The sequence below is a fragment of the Megalobrama amblycephala genome, linkage group LG6 (genome assembly GCF_018812025.1).
Source record: "Megalobrama amblycephala isolate DHTTF-2021 linkage group LG6, ASM1881202v1, whole genome shotgun sequence".
NCBI classification, from domain to species: Eukaryota; Metazoa; Chordata; class Actinopteri; order Cypriniformes; family Xenocyprididae; genus Megalobrama; species Megalobrama amblycephala.
In genome coordinates, this window is record NC_063049.1 from 35,614,783 (window position 1) to 35,631,448 (window position 16,666).

The 16,666-nt window shown below is 35.0% G+C and overlaps 2 protein-coding genes across 2 annotated transcripts in view; one reads left to right on the top strand and one right to left on the bottom strand.

Annotated features, from left to right (window-relative positions):
* Positions 1–5,711: 5,711 nt before the first annotated feature.
* On the bottom strand, positions 5,712–14,890 carry pofut2 (protein O-fucosyltransferase 2). Its single transcript, XM_048194349.1, has 9 exons — positions 14,679–14,890; positions 13,292–13,542; positions 12,863–13,007; positions 11,566–11,676; positions 11,413–11,479; positions 11,151–11,276; positions 10,041–10,221; positions 9,172–9,295; positions 5,712–6,931 (listed from the first exon to the last, which is right to left on the bottom strand). Exons 1-9 carry the CDS (start codon positions 14,852–14,854, stop codon positions 6,778–6,780), a joined length of 1,335 nt encoding a protein of 444 aa, XP_048050306.1. The 5' UTR covers positions 14,855–14,890; the 3' UTR covers positions 5,712–6,777.
* Positions 14,891–15,583: 693 nt separating this feature from the next.
* hibch (3-hydroxyisobutyryl-CoA hydrolase) overlaps positions 15,584–16,666 on the top strand; it is a 36,326-nt gene continuing 35,243 nt past the window's right edge. Inside the window, exon 1 of the mRNA XM_048194350.1 lies at positions 15,584–15,779. Within this exon, the coding sequence (XP_048050307.1) occupies positions 15,748–15,779 (32 nt within the window). The 5' untranslated portion in view covers positions 15,584–15,747. The remainder of the gene's footprint in view (positions 15,780–16,666) is intronic.

Here is a 16,666-nt window from a genome sequence, read left to right on the forward strand (position 1 = left end):
GAGGACTCCGTGCGTCTCCAGTGTGTGTGCGTGTTACAGAGCACAAATATACAATCGTGGAAAATTATCATTGTGCTCGTATTTGAGATTACAAGTAGGCCTAGACCTAGACTGAAGATGTCTGAACGGATAACTACACTATATATATATATATATAGCCTATCAAAACTATTAATAAATGTGTAAGGTAGAGTCGCTTGTCTTTAAATGTAGGCCTATGTAACTGTTAGTTGTTTAAGCATTTAGTTTACCTATATTTCGCGAATCGCAATGGCACGGTGGTAGCGCTATTTTTTAATTATGCGGCTACGTTTTTAGTTGCGAGGCGGTGGAACCGTATTTTTAAGATAACGAAAGTATTTCACATTTCTAACGAAGTGGTGGCGACGTTAGTTTTTAAATCACGTGACGTTTCAGCAGCGTCAAAGAGTTTAGAACCGCTTAGAGGCGACACTGATACTTTTTGGGTAACCGCCACTAGGTAGCGCGGCCGCCATTATGGGGTGAAAATACTAACTGGACGATAGAATCCTTCACATCTTACGCGCACCCAAAATCTGCGAATTTTACTGCCAAATCAGAAGCACGAAAGAACATTTTTCAAATTAAATCATCAGTAAATTGTATGGCACCTACAGTAAATGTTGTATTGTCTTGTATATGTTTTATTTTACCAGTTGTGGAATCCAACCATTCAACCATCTGACGTAGTTAGCCTACTTTATTGAGCATTTCCATTTTATGCAACTTTACACATTTATTATTAGTAAATTAATAATTAATACATTTAAGATCATCATGTTTGCAACGAACAATATATTTCAGACCTAGTGGAGTAATAGTAGCGAATAATAGTACTCCACTAGGTCTGAATTGAAATATATATATTGTACGTTTTAATGGATAATGATCTTATAATACATGATAACCTGTAAAAAGGATTTGATGATCACTAGTGATAGTATTTTATTCTCTGTTGTCATCATTCAGGTTGGATTTCAGCTTTAATGTACTTTTTTTTTTTTAACAAAGCAGCTGAAATTGCCATAGAAACTATCCATGGGTTTCAAAGACGTCACTTCCGCTATGCCCGCCGCCATATTTGTGTCCGGTCACAGCTGCGCGCTCTGTTTAAGTCTATGGTGACAGCAGCTACAACTACCAGAGGAAGGCCAACAAAACACTCTCAGAAGGGTCACAACAAATTTACAATATGTCTGGGATATGTGGTGCTGTTAGCCGTTTTAACAGTCGTCAGAACTACAAATTTATTTGATCCCAAAGGAGTTAGATCGGCGGAATTATTGGCTTCATTCAGAAAGGACCACACCACTGGCAGCCAAACAGCAACGCACAACATTAATAACTGCTGGGACTGTCATTTACATAACTTTATAACGAGAACACTATTGTAATGAAATGTTGTGAATTCTCTATGTTGTTGTTTCAGCGTGTTGTTGTGGGAAGAGGGCGTCTACTGGAGTTAAACATTGATTACATAACTTGTTCAAACTTAACTTGTGCATTCGCGTCATTTTGTGCAGATAAAACTTGTAATATTAATTTTATTAAGTATAAATATCTGATTATTCTCATAAAGGATGTGTTTCGTTGATAAATAACCCACAGAGCTGATGATTATAGGCCTATAGCTTCAGCGCGAGCGCTCAAAAAGTAAGACAAAACATTAATATGATTGGGACTGTCTTATAAATTATATTATAATCGTATACTTGTAACATAACGTTGTGAATTATTTGGGCTTATTTGCTGTGTTTCGGAGTTCCATGACGTTACTTCAAGTTCATGTATGCGTGATTTTGTGCAAATACTAGTTGTAGTATTTTCATTTTGTATAAATATCTGAATTATTTTATATAGGATGTGTTCCGTTGAGTTAATTAACTTTCAATTCATGAGTTTTTATTCTCTTCAACTTCAGCGTGCGCAGCTCAAACAGCAATGATTAAGTCATTAAAATGTTTACAGTAATATTAAAACTTTAATATTTTTTTTTTTAAAAAATGAATGCATTATTTTTAATAACTAGCTCTTATATTGTTCTCGTATTATATTCAGCAACACATAGTTTGATTAATAATAAGGATCACGAACAATAACAGATTTATTTCTCAAATCATCTCATTTTGATAACAGTATTATTTGAGCTGCACGCGCTGAATGAACACCCGTAAAATGAAGCACTTTGCTAGAAGGTTAATTAACTCAAAGGAACACATCCTATATAGGGTAATTCATATATATTTATACAAGACATAAAATTACAACTTATATTTGCACAAAATCATGCACGCATGTACTTGAACTAAGTAATGTAGTCAGCTCGTGTCGTGAATTTGTTAATCCTGTAATAACACGCCGAAACACAGCAACTAGAATTCACAATATTTTAATACAATATTGTATACAACTATAATGTTATGTAAATTACAGTCCCAGCAGTTATTAATGTTGTGCGTTGCTGTTTGGCTGCCAGTGGTGTGGTCCTTTCTGAATGAAGCCAATAATTCCGCCGATCTAACTACTTTGGGATCAAATAAATGTGTAGTTCTGACACTGTTGAAACGGCTAACAGCACCACATATCCCAGACATATTGTAAATTTGTTGTGAACTTTCTGAGAGTGTTTTGTTGGCCTTCCTCTGGTAGTTGTAGCTGCTGTCACCATAGACTTAAACAGAACACGCAGCTGTGACCGGACACAAATATGGCGGCGATAGAATACAGTGACGTCACATGAAACCCATGGATAGTGGACTTGCTTTCACCCCAAAATGGTGGAAACGCAGGGCCTCTGCTGGGCGCCGGTGTTGCAATGGAATGTACTATTGAGTGTCACTTCTTGTTAGTGTTATTCTTTGGCAGCATACGAAGCCCCGGACATGACATGAAGGAAAAAGCTTGGTTACTGACATTCTTCCTAATATCTTCCTTTGTGTACAGCAGATCAAAGAAATTTATACAGGTTTGGAACTTGAGGGTGAGTAAATGATGACAGAATTTTCATTTTTGGGTGAACTATCCCTTTAAGACGAATGAATCACAATCCGAATCGGTTCTTTTCAGTGAATCAGTCAAACGGGTTTACAAATCAGTCTGAATCAGTTCGCGGTTCAGTTCAACAACGCTTGGAACCATTTCTCTCTCTCTCTCTACAACAGTAACGGGATATGTAGGAGCAGAGAACAAAAACATAAGTGGATCAAGGGGAAAAGTAGGCCTACCTACAGTGAATTGAAACAAGATATGAGTATTATTTCTGTCGTTTGCCAGTGATAGGAAGTTCTTTATTTGAAGGTTCAACACCTGTGAAACACCATGTGCAGGTCAAGACATTTTCCAAACAAAAGAGAAGTCAACACACTACAATTCACTAAAGCAAATAAAGAACTATTGCATTACCATGTTTCTGGTCTTTGAAGTAGGTCTACTCTTCTAAAAAAAACCCTCCATGAATAGGCCTTTGGTAGGCCTATATCAAATATAACTATAGAAATATGTTTCCATTATTGCCATGGTAGGCTGATTTTGAATTTGTGAAACTTATGTAGTCTAATACATGCTTTATAATAAACTTAACAGATTAATCATCAAATTACAGCAGACTATATTTTATAATTATTATTTATTTGAAATTAAGGTTGCTTAAATTAACTGTAAATGAACTTAAAATAATTTAGTAAAGTCATGTAGCTTAACTAGATACTTCCTCAAATTGGTCAATTTCATCTTAAAGGTGCTAAAGAGGATCTTTTCGTCGACTGAGAAACCAAAAACTGTTACTGAGTTTTTGCGTAAGAACAACCCCCCCTCCTTTCGTGGGAACACCTCCCAAAACTCGTGCACGAGTATTGGAACACGAGTGTTTACCACCGGCATTCGCTGTGTCGTGTTAGTGGATTCATTATGTCGGACTCACCGCAGGTAACTCATTATCTGCAGTTGTTACTCCTGTCTCCGGACAAAAACATCGCATGCGGCGCCTGTGGAGTGTGGAAAGTTACTGGAGCGCGCAGCCGCGCTCGTCTCTCACAAGGAACGTCATGGCAGTGATTGACAAGCCAGAGGGCCAATCCACGCACGTCTCTCACAAGGAACGTCACGGCAGTGATTGACAAGCCAGAGGGCCAATCGTTTACACGATGATCGCGTAAACGATTGGCTGATGTTTTTAAGGCCCTACCTCGTGCACAGATTATGTATATTAATATTATTCCTTTCAGTGCACCTAATAAATAGTCTTTTATCAGTTAGTAAAGACAGTTTCAAGTAATATTGCAAAAATGTATAAAACAAAACATCCTCTTTAGCACCTTTAATTTAAATAGGCTACTTATTAATATTTCTGTAGAGTGGTCGGTAGCTTAGCTAATAGTAGTGGTGAAGTACTTGAGATCGGTCTCAATACCATTTCTGAAGGTTTTGATCTTGTCTCGGTCTTAGACTAAGAGGACTCAGGATTTTATTTCAGTCAAGACCACAATGTAAAACTCCCTGCTTCAAATGCAATCAATAACTTTTTGTTGTGCCAAGTCAACAAAGTATTCAAGTAATCAACAAAGTATTTTGTCAAACATGGCACCAAAACTAATACAAATGCCTACAAAATTCAAGATATGCTTGCAAAAAAAAAGTACTTGTATGAGATCTTGATTTTTATATTAAAACATGATATAATTAAGCAATATCACAAGAGCAAAAGAGCTGTTTTATCAAATATGAGCATGACTACAACACTACTAATAGTACCTAGTCAGAGACGATATAGCTAAAAATGTGACAATAAGAGTTGGTCTTAAATACACAAATCTTTCATCACTCTTGTGCTGTTCACACGGCTATTGTTATTGAGGAAATTAATATTCATGTCAAGTTGGTAAGGTTTCAGAAGAAGAGTGAAACCTAAAATTCCAAAATTATTTTTGCTAAACAAGATATTTAAAGAAAGGTTGAGCCATGTTCTCAGATTAAAGGTATTACATGTCAGTTCGGGGTCAACAAATATTAACTGCAGTATTTGCTGGTCAAAGCAGTTATATTTTTGCATGTCTGTGCTTCTTTTATAGATAAAAATAAACCTATCCTGAGAAATATTCACTGAAGAAAGTGATCTTTACACAAGTTTGAAGTTTCCCCCCCCCCCCCCCCCCCCCAAGCCTATTCATGATTACATGAACTGAATAAAGGAAATAAAGGAAAAAAAAAATCCAGTCAACTAATCAAACTGTCTTGATCAGACTATCTGATTTTCTTTGAAATGGAGATCACATTCAGTTGTTTTTATGAAGTCATAATAGTTTTACAGATTATAAAGTTAATAAAGTTCCTTCTTTTTGTCTTTAGGTTAAATTCTAAGCACATACGTTATATTGAATTATAGTATATCACCTAGAATATGTTATTCAGTTCTAAAGCTGATTGTAATGATAAACAGCTAAGATTAGGATCCACATAGCACGCTATTGTTAAAATATGAGACTTTGCTTGGAAAGTTCCAGAAGAATCAACAGAACAAAAGACTGAAAAACACTTCATGCTGCTCCTTTTCTGTGAGAATAAGTCACAAAGCATTTTCTCCACCCACAAGTTGAGGTAAAATGATCAGTATCGCTTTGAGCAGGACAGATTGGCAACACATGAAACCAGATTCAACCCCCTGGAGAGAGATTGAAAAAACAGTCATGTAAAAATTAACACAACCTACAGAAAGTTTACTAATGTATCTGGCAGATTTACAATGGATTACTAGACATATACTATGAGACCAAGGCACTGATTATAGTTTAAATCCTTATAAGAAAACTCTTTTCACAGAAATGAAGCGAAAAACACTTGATCACATTCGTATCAACTGATGTGATTATTACAATTTCATAATAAAATTAAAAACAAAAAAAAACAAAAAAAAAACAACTACATTTATAGAAAGAGCACATATACAGTACATTTCTAAATGGTAATGGTAAACATTTACATTTCCAAACAACAAAAGAAATACACAAATCAAAACCTACCAATGAAAATCTGCTGAAAACAAGTTGAGTTGAAAACAAAGCTAATGTCGCTATACCACATGCTTATCTTTAATCTTTTTGATTTTGGCATTAATGTCACTTATGACTGAACACCTCCAGGCATCCTTCTTTATGAAAGTAAAAAGCACACTGATGAGTTATGACATGAGAAAACTTCACTACATATATATATATATGTGTGTGTGAAGAAAAATTATATATTTCAAATAGCAGGCAGGCACAATACTGATAGAAATATCAAATAAACACTAATACTGTATGTTTATACATCATTTGTCAAAGGCATAATATGTGGTGAGACAAAAAAAATAAAAATAAAAAATAGGCAAGTACCACATAAAGCTAGACTTCAAATACTGGAGCAGTGGTGAAAAATCATGTTGGCCATTTTCAAACAGGTTTGATCACAGTGTTTAAACACAGTTCATCTTGAGTATCAACAATACAAATGAAAGAACTGTGAGAACAGAGCAGCAGTATTCACAAATTCCATATCTGACATAAGATATGAGATAAAAGCCATTTGATATATTCCTCTTATGGCTCTCCTTATGTAACCCTACTTTTTACGCAATCTGAATTCATCGGCTCTGACTTTAAAAATGTGTATTTTCAACATCGTCAGCAAAAACGTTAAAAAAATATAGAGAATCGTCTTAAATCTGAGAAATCAATTGCAGTCTGTGTGACCAGCATCGTGTTTTCTGTGGTTTGTGTGTTATTAGTAGACAATTTTCCAGTGTGTTGGCTGTTCACATTCGTTCTCATCGTCACCACAGAATCGGTTATAGGTGGTTTTAGGATCAAAACCTAGGATTTCTCTTTCCTCGTGTATTCTGAAAGAGAAGGTTGAAACTGATGTCCCAATGAAATACCTGACGAGAAAGACAACATATGTGAGTGGGTGATGCATTGTTGTTTCACAAAAGATATGCTGATAGGTTGGATCAAAGGTTGTCATATAAAACAATGAGCATTTTTTCCAGTAAAGCAAGTGCTTGAGTTGACTGAAAGGATTGTGGTACAAGCCATTACGTCATGCTTTTCGTTTTTAATGGAAATAATCTTACAGAGTCACACCCAATTCAATGAAACAGCAACATATTTGTAATGATCCTTCCTAATAAATAAACTTTTAAAATTCATTTAAAATGTTAACTTGAAATAGTTTGCCAAGACAGGGAAAAATGTGCAAAACAACACGTGTTGTGATTATATTATACTCATTTCCCAACACTAAGTTTAAACTGAAACAAAATTGTAGGATTTTCTCTAACCCTGACACTAAGACAACTTAATCTTCTAGGGACAGATTTAAAATGAAGCTAGACAAAGAAAAATTATAGTCAACTAAAGACTAAAAGAAATAATCTTAACTACAGTGCCTTCCACAAATATTGGCACCCTTAGTAAATATGAGCAAAGGCGGCTGTGAAAGTAAATTTGCATTGTTTATCCTTTTGATATTTCAATGGTGTCATATGGTTGTATAAGTGAAACAACTGAAAGTGGGGGGAAACTCACATTATGAAATTAATGTTTTTCTTCAATACATGTTTGCCACAATTATTGGCACCCCTAGAAATTCTTCTGAGTAAAATATCTCTGAAGTATATTCCCATTCATATTTACATTTTTTAGCACACCAGGGTGATCATGAACATGAAATTGTCCAGCTATGACTTCCTGTTCCCAAGAGTATAAACATGAGGAAACACAAAGGCCAAATTCCTGTAATCATTCTTCACAATGATTAAGACCAAAGAATATAGTTCTGATGTGCAGCAAAAGATTGTTGAGCTTCACAAAATAAAAAGTGGCTGTAAGAAAATAGCTAAAGCATTGAAAATCCCCATTTCCAATATCAGGGCAATAATTAAGAAGTTCCAATTCAAAAAAGATGTTACAAATCTGCCTAAAAGAGGACGTGCGTCTAAATCGTCTTAATGCACACTGAGGAGGAAAGTTTGAGTGGCCACAGACTCTCCAAGGATCACAGCTGGAGAATTGCAGAGATTAGTTGAGTCTTGAGTCTCAGAAAGCCTAAAAAATTATCAAACAGCACCTACATCCCCACAAGATGTTTGGGAGGGTTTCAAGAAAACTCCTCTTCGCTCATCTAAAAACAAACTCCAGTATATTCAGTTGTCAGACAAGACTGGAACTTCAAACGGGACCGGCTTCTGTGGTAAGATGAAACTAAAAAAAGAGCTTTTTGGCAGCAAACCCACCAGATGGGTTTGGTGCACACATGGATAAAAAGTACCCCATGTCCACGGTTAAACATACTGCTGGATCTTTAATGTTGTGGGCCTATTTTTCTGCTGGAGTTCCTGGATATCTTGTTCAGATACATGGTATCATGGATTCTATCAAACACCAACAGATAAAAAATCAAAACCTGACCGCTTCTGCTAGAAATCCAATAATGGGCCATGGTTGGATCTTCCATCAGGACAATGATCCAAAACAAACATCAAAATCAACACAAAAATGTGTCACTGAGCACAAAATGAAGCTTCTGTCATGGTCGTCCCAGTCCCCTGACCTGAAACCTAAAGAAAATGAGTGGAGTGAATTGAAGAGAAGAAGCACCAACATGGAGCTGGAATCTGAAGGATCTGGAGAGATTCTGTAAGGAATGGTCTCTGATCTCTCCTCAGGTGTTCTCCAAACTCATCAGGCATTATAGAAGAAGACTAGAGCTGTTATCTTGGGAAAAGGACATTGCAATAATTGGGTGCCAATAATTGTGGCCAACGCAAACTACAGAAAAACATTTATTTCATAATGAGCTTTTTCCCCCATTTTCAATTGTTTTACTTAAATTAAAGGTTAGAATTTTGTGAATTTTTTGAATGAAAGATCAAAAGGATAAACAGTGCAGATTTATTTTCACAGCCGCCTTTGCTCACATTTACTAAGGGTGCCAATATTTGTGGAGGGCACTGTAACTTGAAAAGCAACTAACTCTGACTGAAACTGGAGTAAGATGAATGATCTTCACAGTTGATAAAGCAGGTTTTGTACACCTACGGCATAAAAAAATGCAATGTCATTCCATAACCTCTTTGTTGCGACAGAAAAAAGCACAGCAGAGGGTGTGGTTCAATACCTTGCATGGGCACAGATCCACTGGTCTATGATGGCCACCCCTCCATCTTTCAGGAGCTCGAGGTCCTCCCAGGTGGGCTCGTATCGAACCATCTCAGGAAGCATCCTTTTCAGTTTAGCAAGGTCTAAAAGAAGAAAAAGCCTGATGTCACATACAAATATATACATACATACATATACAAACACATATATACTGTATGTTTGTTTGTATATACTCTATACAACACCGCTCAAATGGTCAGTAATATTTTTAATGTTTTTGAAATAAGTCTCTTACGCTCACCAAGGCTGCATTTATTTGATCAAATAAATGCAAAAGTAAAAATTGTTATATTGTATATATATTTATAAAAGCATTGACAAATATAATTTTTCCTCCCAGCTCATTTTTTTTCCCTTCACTATGTCCCATTAAGGGCTCCGTAGAGAAGATTATAAGTGAATAACAAATCAAATTTTTGTCTTTTCTTATAAAAAGCTATCAAAGTTGCTTCAGAAGACTAGAAATATAATAGTGCACAGGTCATATTAACTACTTTTATGGTGCATTTTTGTCCTTTTTGAAGCTTGACAGTCATGCGTGAATATTTTTTAAAATCTTTTATTGTGCTGAACAGAAGAATATATTAGCACAAGCTTTAGGAATGACATGAAGTTGAGTAAACAATAACAAATATCTGAATTTTTCAGTGAGTATTCCTTAAAACATCACAATATCTTGTATGTGGCTGACTGGCGGGCAGTATGGCGTCTACCTCTATTCAGTGAAAGTTTTGTAAAAAAGAAAACGTCTGAGTGGATAAATCCTTGCTTAAATCCTTCATACATTATTGATGTTTTACTCTCTCTTTTTTTTTTTTTGGTCTGTACCTTCTTCGTCTGCATCGGTGGCAACAAAGACTTGCTGAAGCTTGTGCTTCTTCATGAGGCTACGGATCTTCTTCACTGCACCTTTAAGGCTAGGCACATCATCTCTGTGACCCCAGATGAAGTCCTTCCTACGTAAGTGGACTCCCAGGTAAGGGCCTCCCTTAGCACTGCCCAACCTGTTCTGGGTCCAAGAGTTTACAAAAGTTCATGAAACAAATATGATTGCTGTCAGAATGAAATGAGTGTGGGTGTAAAGCACATTGCAAACATTCCAGAAACACATTGTCTTGACATTTGAACTAAAGAGCTCAAATCCTTCATCTTGTTGCATAAACACCGGTTTGACTCTATCTATCATGCAGACAACAGTGACACCAGCACTTCCTATATATCAACAATGAGAAGGAAGCATTAAAGGGTTAGTTCACCCAAAAATTAAAATTTTGTCATTAATTACTCACCGTCATGTCGTTTCAAGCCCGTAAGACTTTCGTTCATCTTCGGAACACAAATGAATATCTTTTTGATGAAATCTGAGAGCTTTCTGTCCCTTCATAGATAGCCTACACAACTGAAACTTTGATTGAATTTAGGCTTTTATTCACATATAAACACTGATCAGTGAACATAAACAGAAGCCCAACCAAACTTGCTTGACAAGCAAGAACAAACCTCTTGCGAAAACTCATTTATGCTGCGTAACACACAAGAATGAACCTCACTGGTTCTCGCACGTCAAGCAAACAAGCAAACATGCTTGAACTTCCGTTTACCACAACTGCTGTGTGAGTTGATGAATGTTTATATGTGAATAAAAACCTAAATTCAATCAGTTCCTCATATAAAGTGATCATGTCTCTTCAGATAATGTGGACTAAACCGCTCAATTCATATGGATTCGTTTTACGATCTCTTTAAATTTTTCAAATTTTCAGTTGTGTAGACTGTATATGGAGGGACAGAAATCTCTCCGATTTTATAAAAAATATCTTAATTTGTGTTCCGAAGATGAACAAAAGTCCTACGGGTTTGAAACAACATGAGGGTGAGTAATTAATGGCAGAATTTTATTTTTGGGTGAACTATCCCTTAAATGAAAGTAAAACGTACTTTAATTCGGGTCCAGTCCTCGTTGTATGGTGTCTGGTCCTGTTTATCTGTGGAGTTGAGATACTTGGCCCTAAACTCGTCTCCTATAATACGCAAGTGTTTGGCAAACACCATACTTCGCCGTGTCTGTAGAGCAATATAATCAAATGTTTAGTTCTATTTCAAACAATCAGGTGAGAAATATTTCAAAAATCCTAATTACTACTACTATATTTTAGCTAAATTATCTCTAAAACATGAAAATATTTGTTGATGGACTTACATCCCAGTAGTCCTTCCCAGCATAGTGATCATGAAGGACAGTCTCAGCTCTGTCAAGCATTACTGACCTGTGGTTCAATGACAACAAATATACAACACCACCATTTCCACTTAAAAGCTATTTTATTACAAACTTATTTACAAAGTGACTTACATGGCTGTTAAGTTGTTTTGTAGAACAGGGGCCAAAATAGAGGCATGTCCCTGAGCAGATAAACAGGTGACATTCAATGCTCTGGTCTCCTCATAACCCCAAAACCAACCTCTGGAAAAAGACAAACAAGATTTAATAAAATAAATATTATGGAAATTTTGGCATTATTTACTTTGTTCCAATCCTATGCATTTCTTTCTTCTGTGGAACAAAAAAAGAAGGTCCAGTGTTGTTTTGTTTGAACTTGTCAGACTTGTTAGAATTGTATCGACAAAAAAGTAAAAAAAAATAATAATAATATTTTGCATTCAACAGAACAAAGAAAATCATACACTGGCACAGCATGAGGGTGAGTAAATGGTGACACAAACTATTCCTTTTATTTCAGTTTGCTCCTCACACAAAGCCATTGTATGGCTTCAGAAGACTATAGTACACAAGTTGTATGGACATGCATTACCATTCAAAAGAATTAATAATTAAAAAATTAATACTTTTTTTCACCAAGGATGCATTAAATTAATTAAAAAATGACCGTAAAGAATTGTATAATGTTAAAACATCTATTTCAAATAAGTGCTATTCTTTTAAACGTTTTATTCATCAAAGAATCCTGAAAAAACATAATCATGGTTTCCACAAAAATATTAAGCATTACAACTGTTTTTACCAATTAATAATAATGTTGAAGAAAAAATGTTTTTTGAGCACCAAATCAGCATATCAGAATGATTTCTGAAGGATCATGTGACACTGAGAACTGGAGTAATGATGCTGAAAATTCAGCTTTGTCATCACAGGAATAAATTACACTTTAAAACATTTTAAAATACAGAACAGATATTTAAAATTGTATTAATATTTCACAATATTACTGTTTTTACTATCTTTTAATCAAATATAAATGCAGCTTTGGTCAACATACATTAAAAAAAAAAACTTACTGACCCCAAACTTTTGAATGGTACTATAGCTTAACATATATGGTGAAATGTAGTTATATGGAAAAAAGCTGCATCAAAATTTCTCCTTTTGATGTTCCACAGAAAAAACAGCATATGTGTTTGAGTGAGAGTCTAAAAGTTGCCTTTTTAAAAATAAATAAATAAATAAATGTATTTTTTTATTAAAAACTAATAAATGTATAGTATATTAAATATAATATATCAATAACATATATTATATGTTTTTAACAACTATTTATGTATGGCTTTAAAAGTTGCATAAACATTCCTTTCAGCCTCTGTTAATGTCAAGAGCACCTAAATCGGATGAACCTCCGATTCTAAAGCAGTACCTGTAATAGCCCTGTTTGTCCTTTGAGTACATCAGTCTTTCAATGCACGGTCGTTCATCCACCTTCTCCTCCCATTTCCCATCTGTCCAGCCCTCTGCATAGCTCTGCAGCACAAGGATCTGGTCAATGAAGGGACCTCCAGACTCTGAGATCAATAATAAAGACACAAAATGTGAGAGTCTCAACTTTTATTGTTTATAAATGCAATGTTCCTACATATATTTAAATACAATATGACTAACCAGACAGTCATGCAAGACTGTCCTTATAGGTGAAGTGTGTATTTTCTGCAACCAGTGTCACCATGTGGAATTGCAAAATATTTTTATCATTCCCCCTGTCTGAACAAATGAATGTCAGTCATAATTAAGCTAAATAATCACATGTATTTCCAGTCTCTCTCAAAAAAACAAAAACCTCATAGCTCACCAGCAATGAATTCCTCATACTCAATGACTGGTATGTTAGCCTGCAGGCTGGTCACGCTGAAGAATTCCCCCCAGGGGATGCGAACCTGATGTATATCAGGGCTCTGCCAGTGATACAGGCGACCCCATGGAGGCAACACTAGCACCCAGTCGCCTTCTTTCCTCAATGTCTTCAGCAAAGAGGCCATGCGAATGTACACATCCCGGCGCAGATTGAAACCCTCAGGTGGATTCACATCATACAGGAGGTATCTGAGCATTACATAAAAACAGGGTCATTCCTACAGTGCAGAACAGTTTCAGGTTCCCATTTTATGTCTTAATGTGTTGGTTAAAATGCTATGTTCACATTATTAAAAGATTATTTTTCTCATAAAGTATTTAATAATAAAATTTAATTAAGCAGACTTTCAATTCTTTGGTTTGAGCATTTTTATTTTTTTTTTTTGCCTAAAATTAAAAACTATATTTTTTTTTATTATTTGTGTGAAATATTTCTTTTTTTGTCCTCTCTCCATTTTAAATGTTTCAAACAAGACATGTTTTATTGTACAATTGTAAATATTTTCTATCTATCTCATTGAAAATCAAATCAATACCAAACTAAATACATTATAAAATAACCAATTTTTCAGACTGCTATCAAAGAAGTTAATAAAAATGAATGAACTGAACTCTCAGTAAATTAGTTTGAGCATTTTTGAGCAATTAAATTTTTCATTATATTTGTTGTGAAATATTCCAAGTGATTTTTCAGTGTTGTCCTCTCTCCAATTAAAGTGTTTCAAACAAAACTAGTTTTTATTATTAAATGTTAATGATATTTATTCTCCCCTGCTTCTATCTCAGAGCAAATTAATTGTTCATTAAATCTGGTGTGAAATTTTCCAGGTGATTTTTCATTTTTGTCCTTTCTCTGATCAAAATGTTTCAAACAAAACATGTTTTTATTGTGAAATTATCTGTAATTATTTAGGTGTAAAATTCAATTATTTTTCCCTACTTCTATCTCTTTGGAAATCAAATCAATACCAGACTAAATGCGTTTATAAAATGCTTTAGTTTGAGAGAAACTTCTCACAACTTTAATAATATAATATAATTGTAATATATTATAATGGTGATATCCACTATAATATTATTCAATATAAAAACATTTCTGGTTGGGTGTTAATAAAGAGGTTTTTGATAGTGCTGGAGGTACACAAGACAAAAAGCAGAAGTCACATGTTTTAAGTCTCTTATAACCTCATAAACATACTCATTTATTTTAAAACGAGTTTAAAGGGTACCACACAACATGAATAAACCAACACGCGTGAATTTAACAGCTGTGGACATTAGCCGTGTAAAAGCAGGAAGAATCTTTTCCAGCATATGAATCCTACCGAACATCCCGTGATGCTGCAGCCACCGGAGACAGCATCGACTGCCCGGCGCGAAACGCATCGTCATCTGAGGCCGATGTTAATTTATAGGATAAAACAGTGAGGGTTAATACTGAAAAATAACGTAAAATACGATGGAAGAGGACAGGCACAGCTGTTCCCCTCTTGTTCGCCATGTCTCTCACAGCCACGCACTTCCGGCGTCGGTACAGTTGCCTAGCAACTCAGGCTGGCAATGAGCGCTTTCCAAAGACGCTTCGTGAAGCTTCAAATCCTTTGTGAATCATTTGTTTCGAACCAGTGATTCAGAGCGCGAATCAAACTGCCAAAGTCACGTGATTTTAATAAACGAGGCAATGATCTCTGTGGAATCCATGAACAACATTTGTAGATATTTTTAACGACTCATTTGTATAATAAAAAAAGCAAATGTTTTAGTCAATAGTATCATATTGGCCCGATTAATTAAGTCTCACAATTAAAAAAACACATATATTATACAGACACTTCATATTTAATGGTATTAGATGATTTGTTAATTGCATTTAATAGATAGACTGTCATTAAAACATTTGCAATGGTTTGTAAAAGGTTTTATATTCAAGTTTTCATTGTATTTACACCGTTGTGACCAGTAGATGGCAACAGCGAGTGGCGTTTCGAGAGCTTCGAAACAGTGAATCATTTTGCGAAGCAATTGATTCAATTGATTCAAAGATTCGAAAAGCTTCGTTTCTCCCAACTCTGGCACCTGTACAGAACTGGTTTATATCGGTGTTTACTCCTTTTCGTGGGTTATCAAAAGCAGCCGTTTAGAATGAATTATAATCTTATAGATAAGATAATTAACTGACAAATTGTAAGAAAAAAGGAACATAAGATGTGCTATTGTTCAACACGGATGAAACTGTAGTAGGCAGTGTCGGACCTTTGACACGTCGCGAGATTTCTTCGATGGTGTCGCGCCACCATGACATCATGAAGGAGGGCCAATGAGCAGTGGCGACAGGGTGAAAGCTCTCTGTGTACAGTGATCCAGAACATCAGCTGAACTGTCTGAGTTTTAGCCATGTCATTAATAATCTTAACGTCAGCACACAGGTGAGTGTTTCTCAAGTGTCACATGCTTTATGCTATCAGGGATTTTTCCCCCGTATTGACTCCAGAGGTGAAATGTTGCATGCAATTTGATATGTAGGACATCTGCAGACAGTGCAGCACTGTAGGTCTCTTTTCAAAAAACAATGAATGAGAAAAAGTTTGGACGTTGTCTAATAATGTGTGGGAAGTGACATTTAAATGAGTGCATAGATATTTATAGAAAACATTTTAAAGGTTTTAGAAACGTATAGAAACAAAGTAAACTTTTCTTAATGCATCTGCACTTGTATGTCTTTGGGGACAGTCCATTTATTTAATCAAAATATATATTATATATAACTAGTTAGTAATACTATATATTAGTTATAGTTGTTTTGTGTGTTGTGATCCATTTCATATATATATATATATACATATATACATGTATGAACATTTCATTCATTATTACAGTTTATTCACTATAGTTAAAAAATGGTAATAAAATATGACAAGATCTCAAAGTTAAACTGTGTCAGAAAAAAAAAATCTTATTTATGTCAGATAAGTAAAACATGGTCGGGTCAAAGTGTCTGAATAATTTTTGGTTCCAATTTTGTATCAATTTTACTAGTAGTCCACTGTATGAAGAATTTTTGGGTATAATATGTCAAAGTTTATTTTATTTTGCTATCTTCACTTACATAAATGAACTATAGTGTCCTGCACCCACTAGTAAAAATATATCAAAAATTATAACTAGTGTCTAAATAGTTTTTGTTTTTTTGAGTGTGTGCATGTGTGTGTTTGCACGCGTGTGTGTGTGTGTGTGTGTGTGTGTGTGTGTGTGTTGATCCATTATCTTATCAATAATGAAAAAGACCTACACATAATAAACATAACTGAGGTTT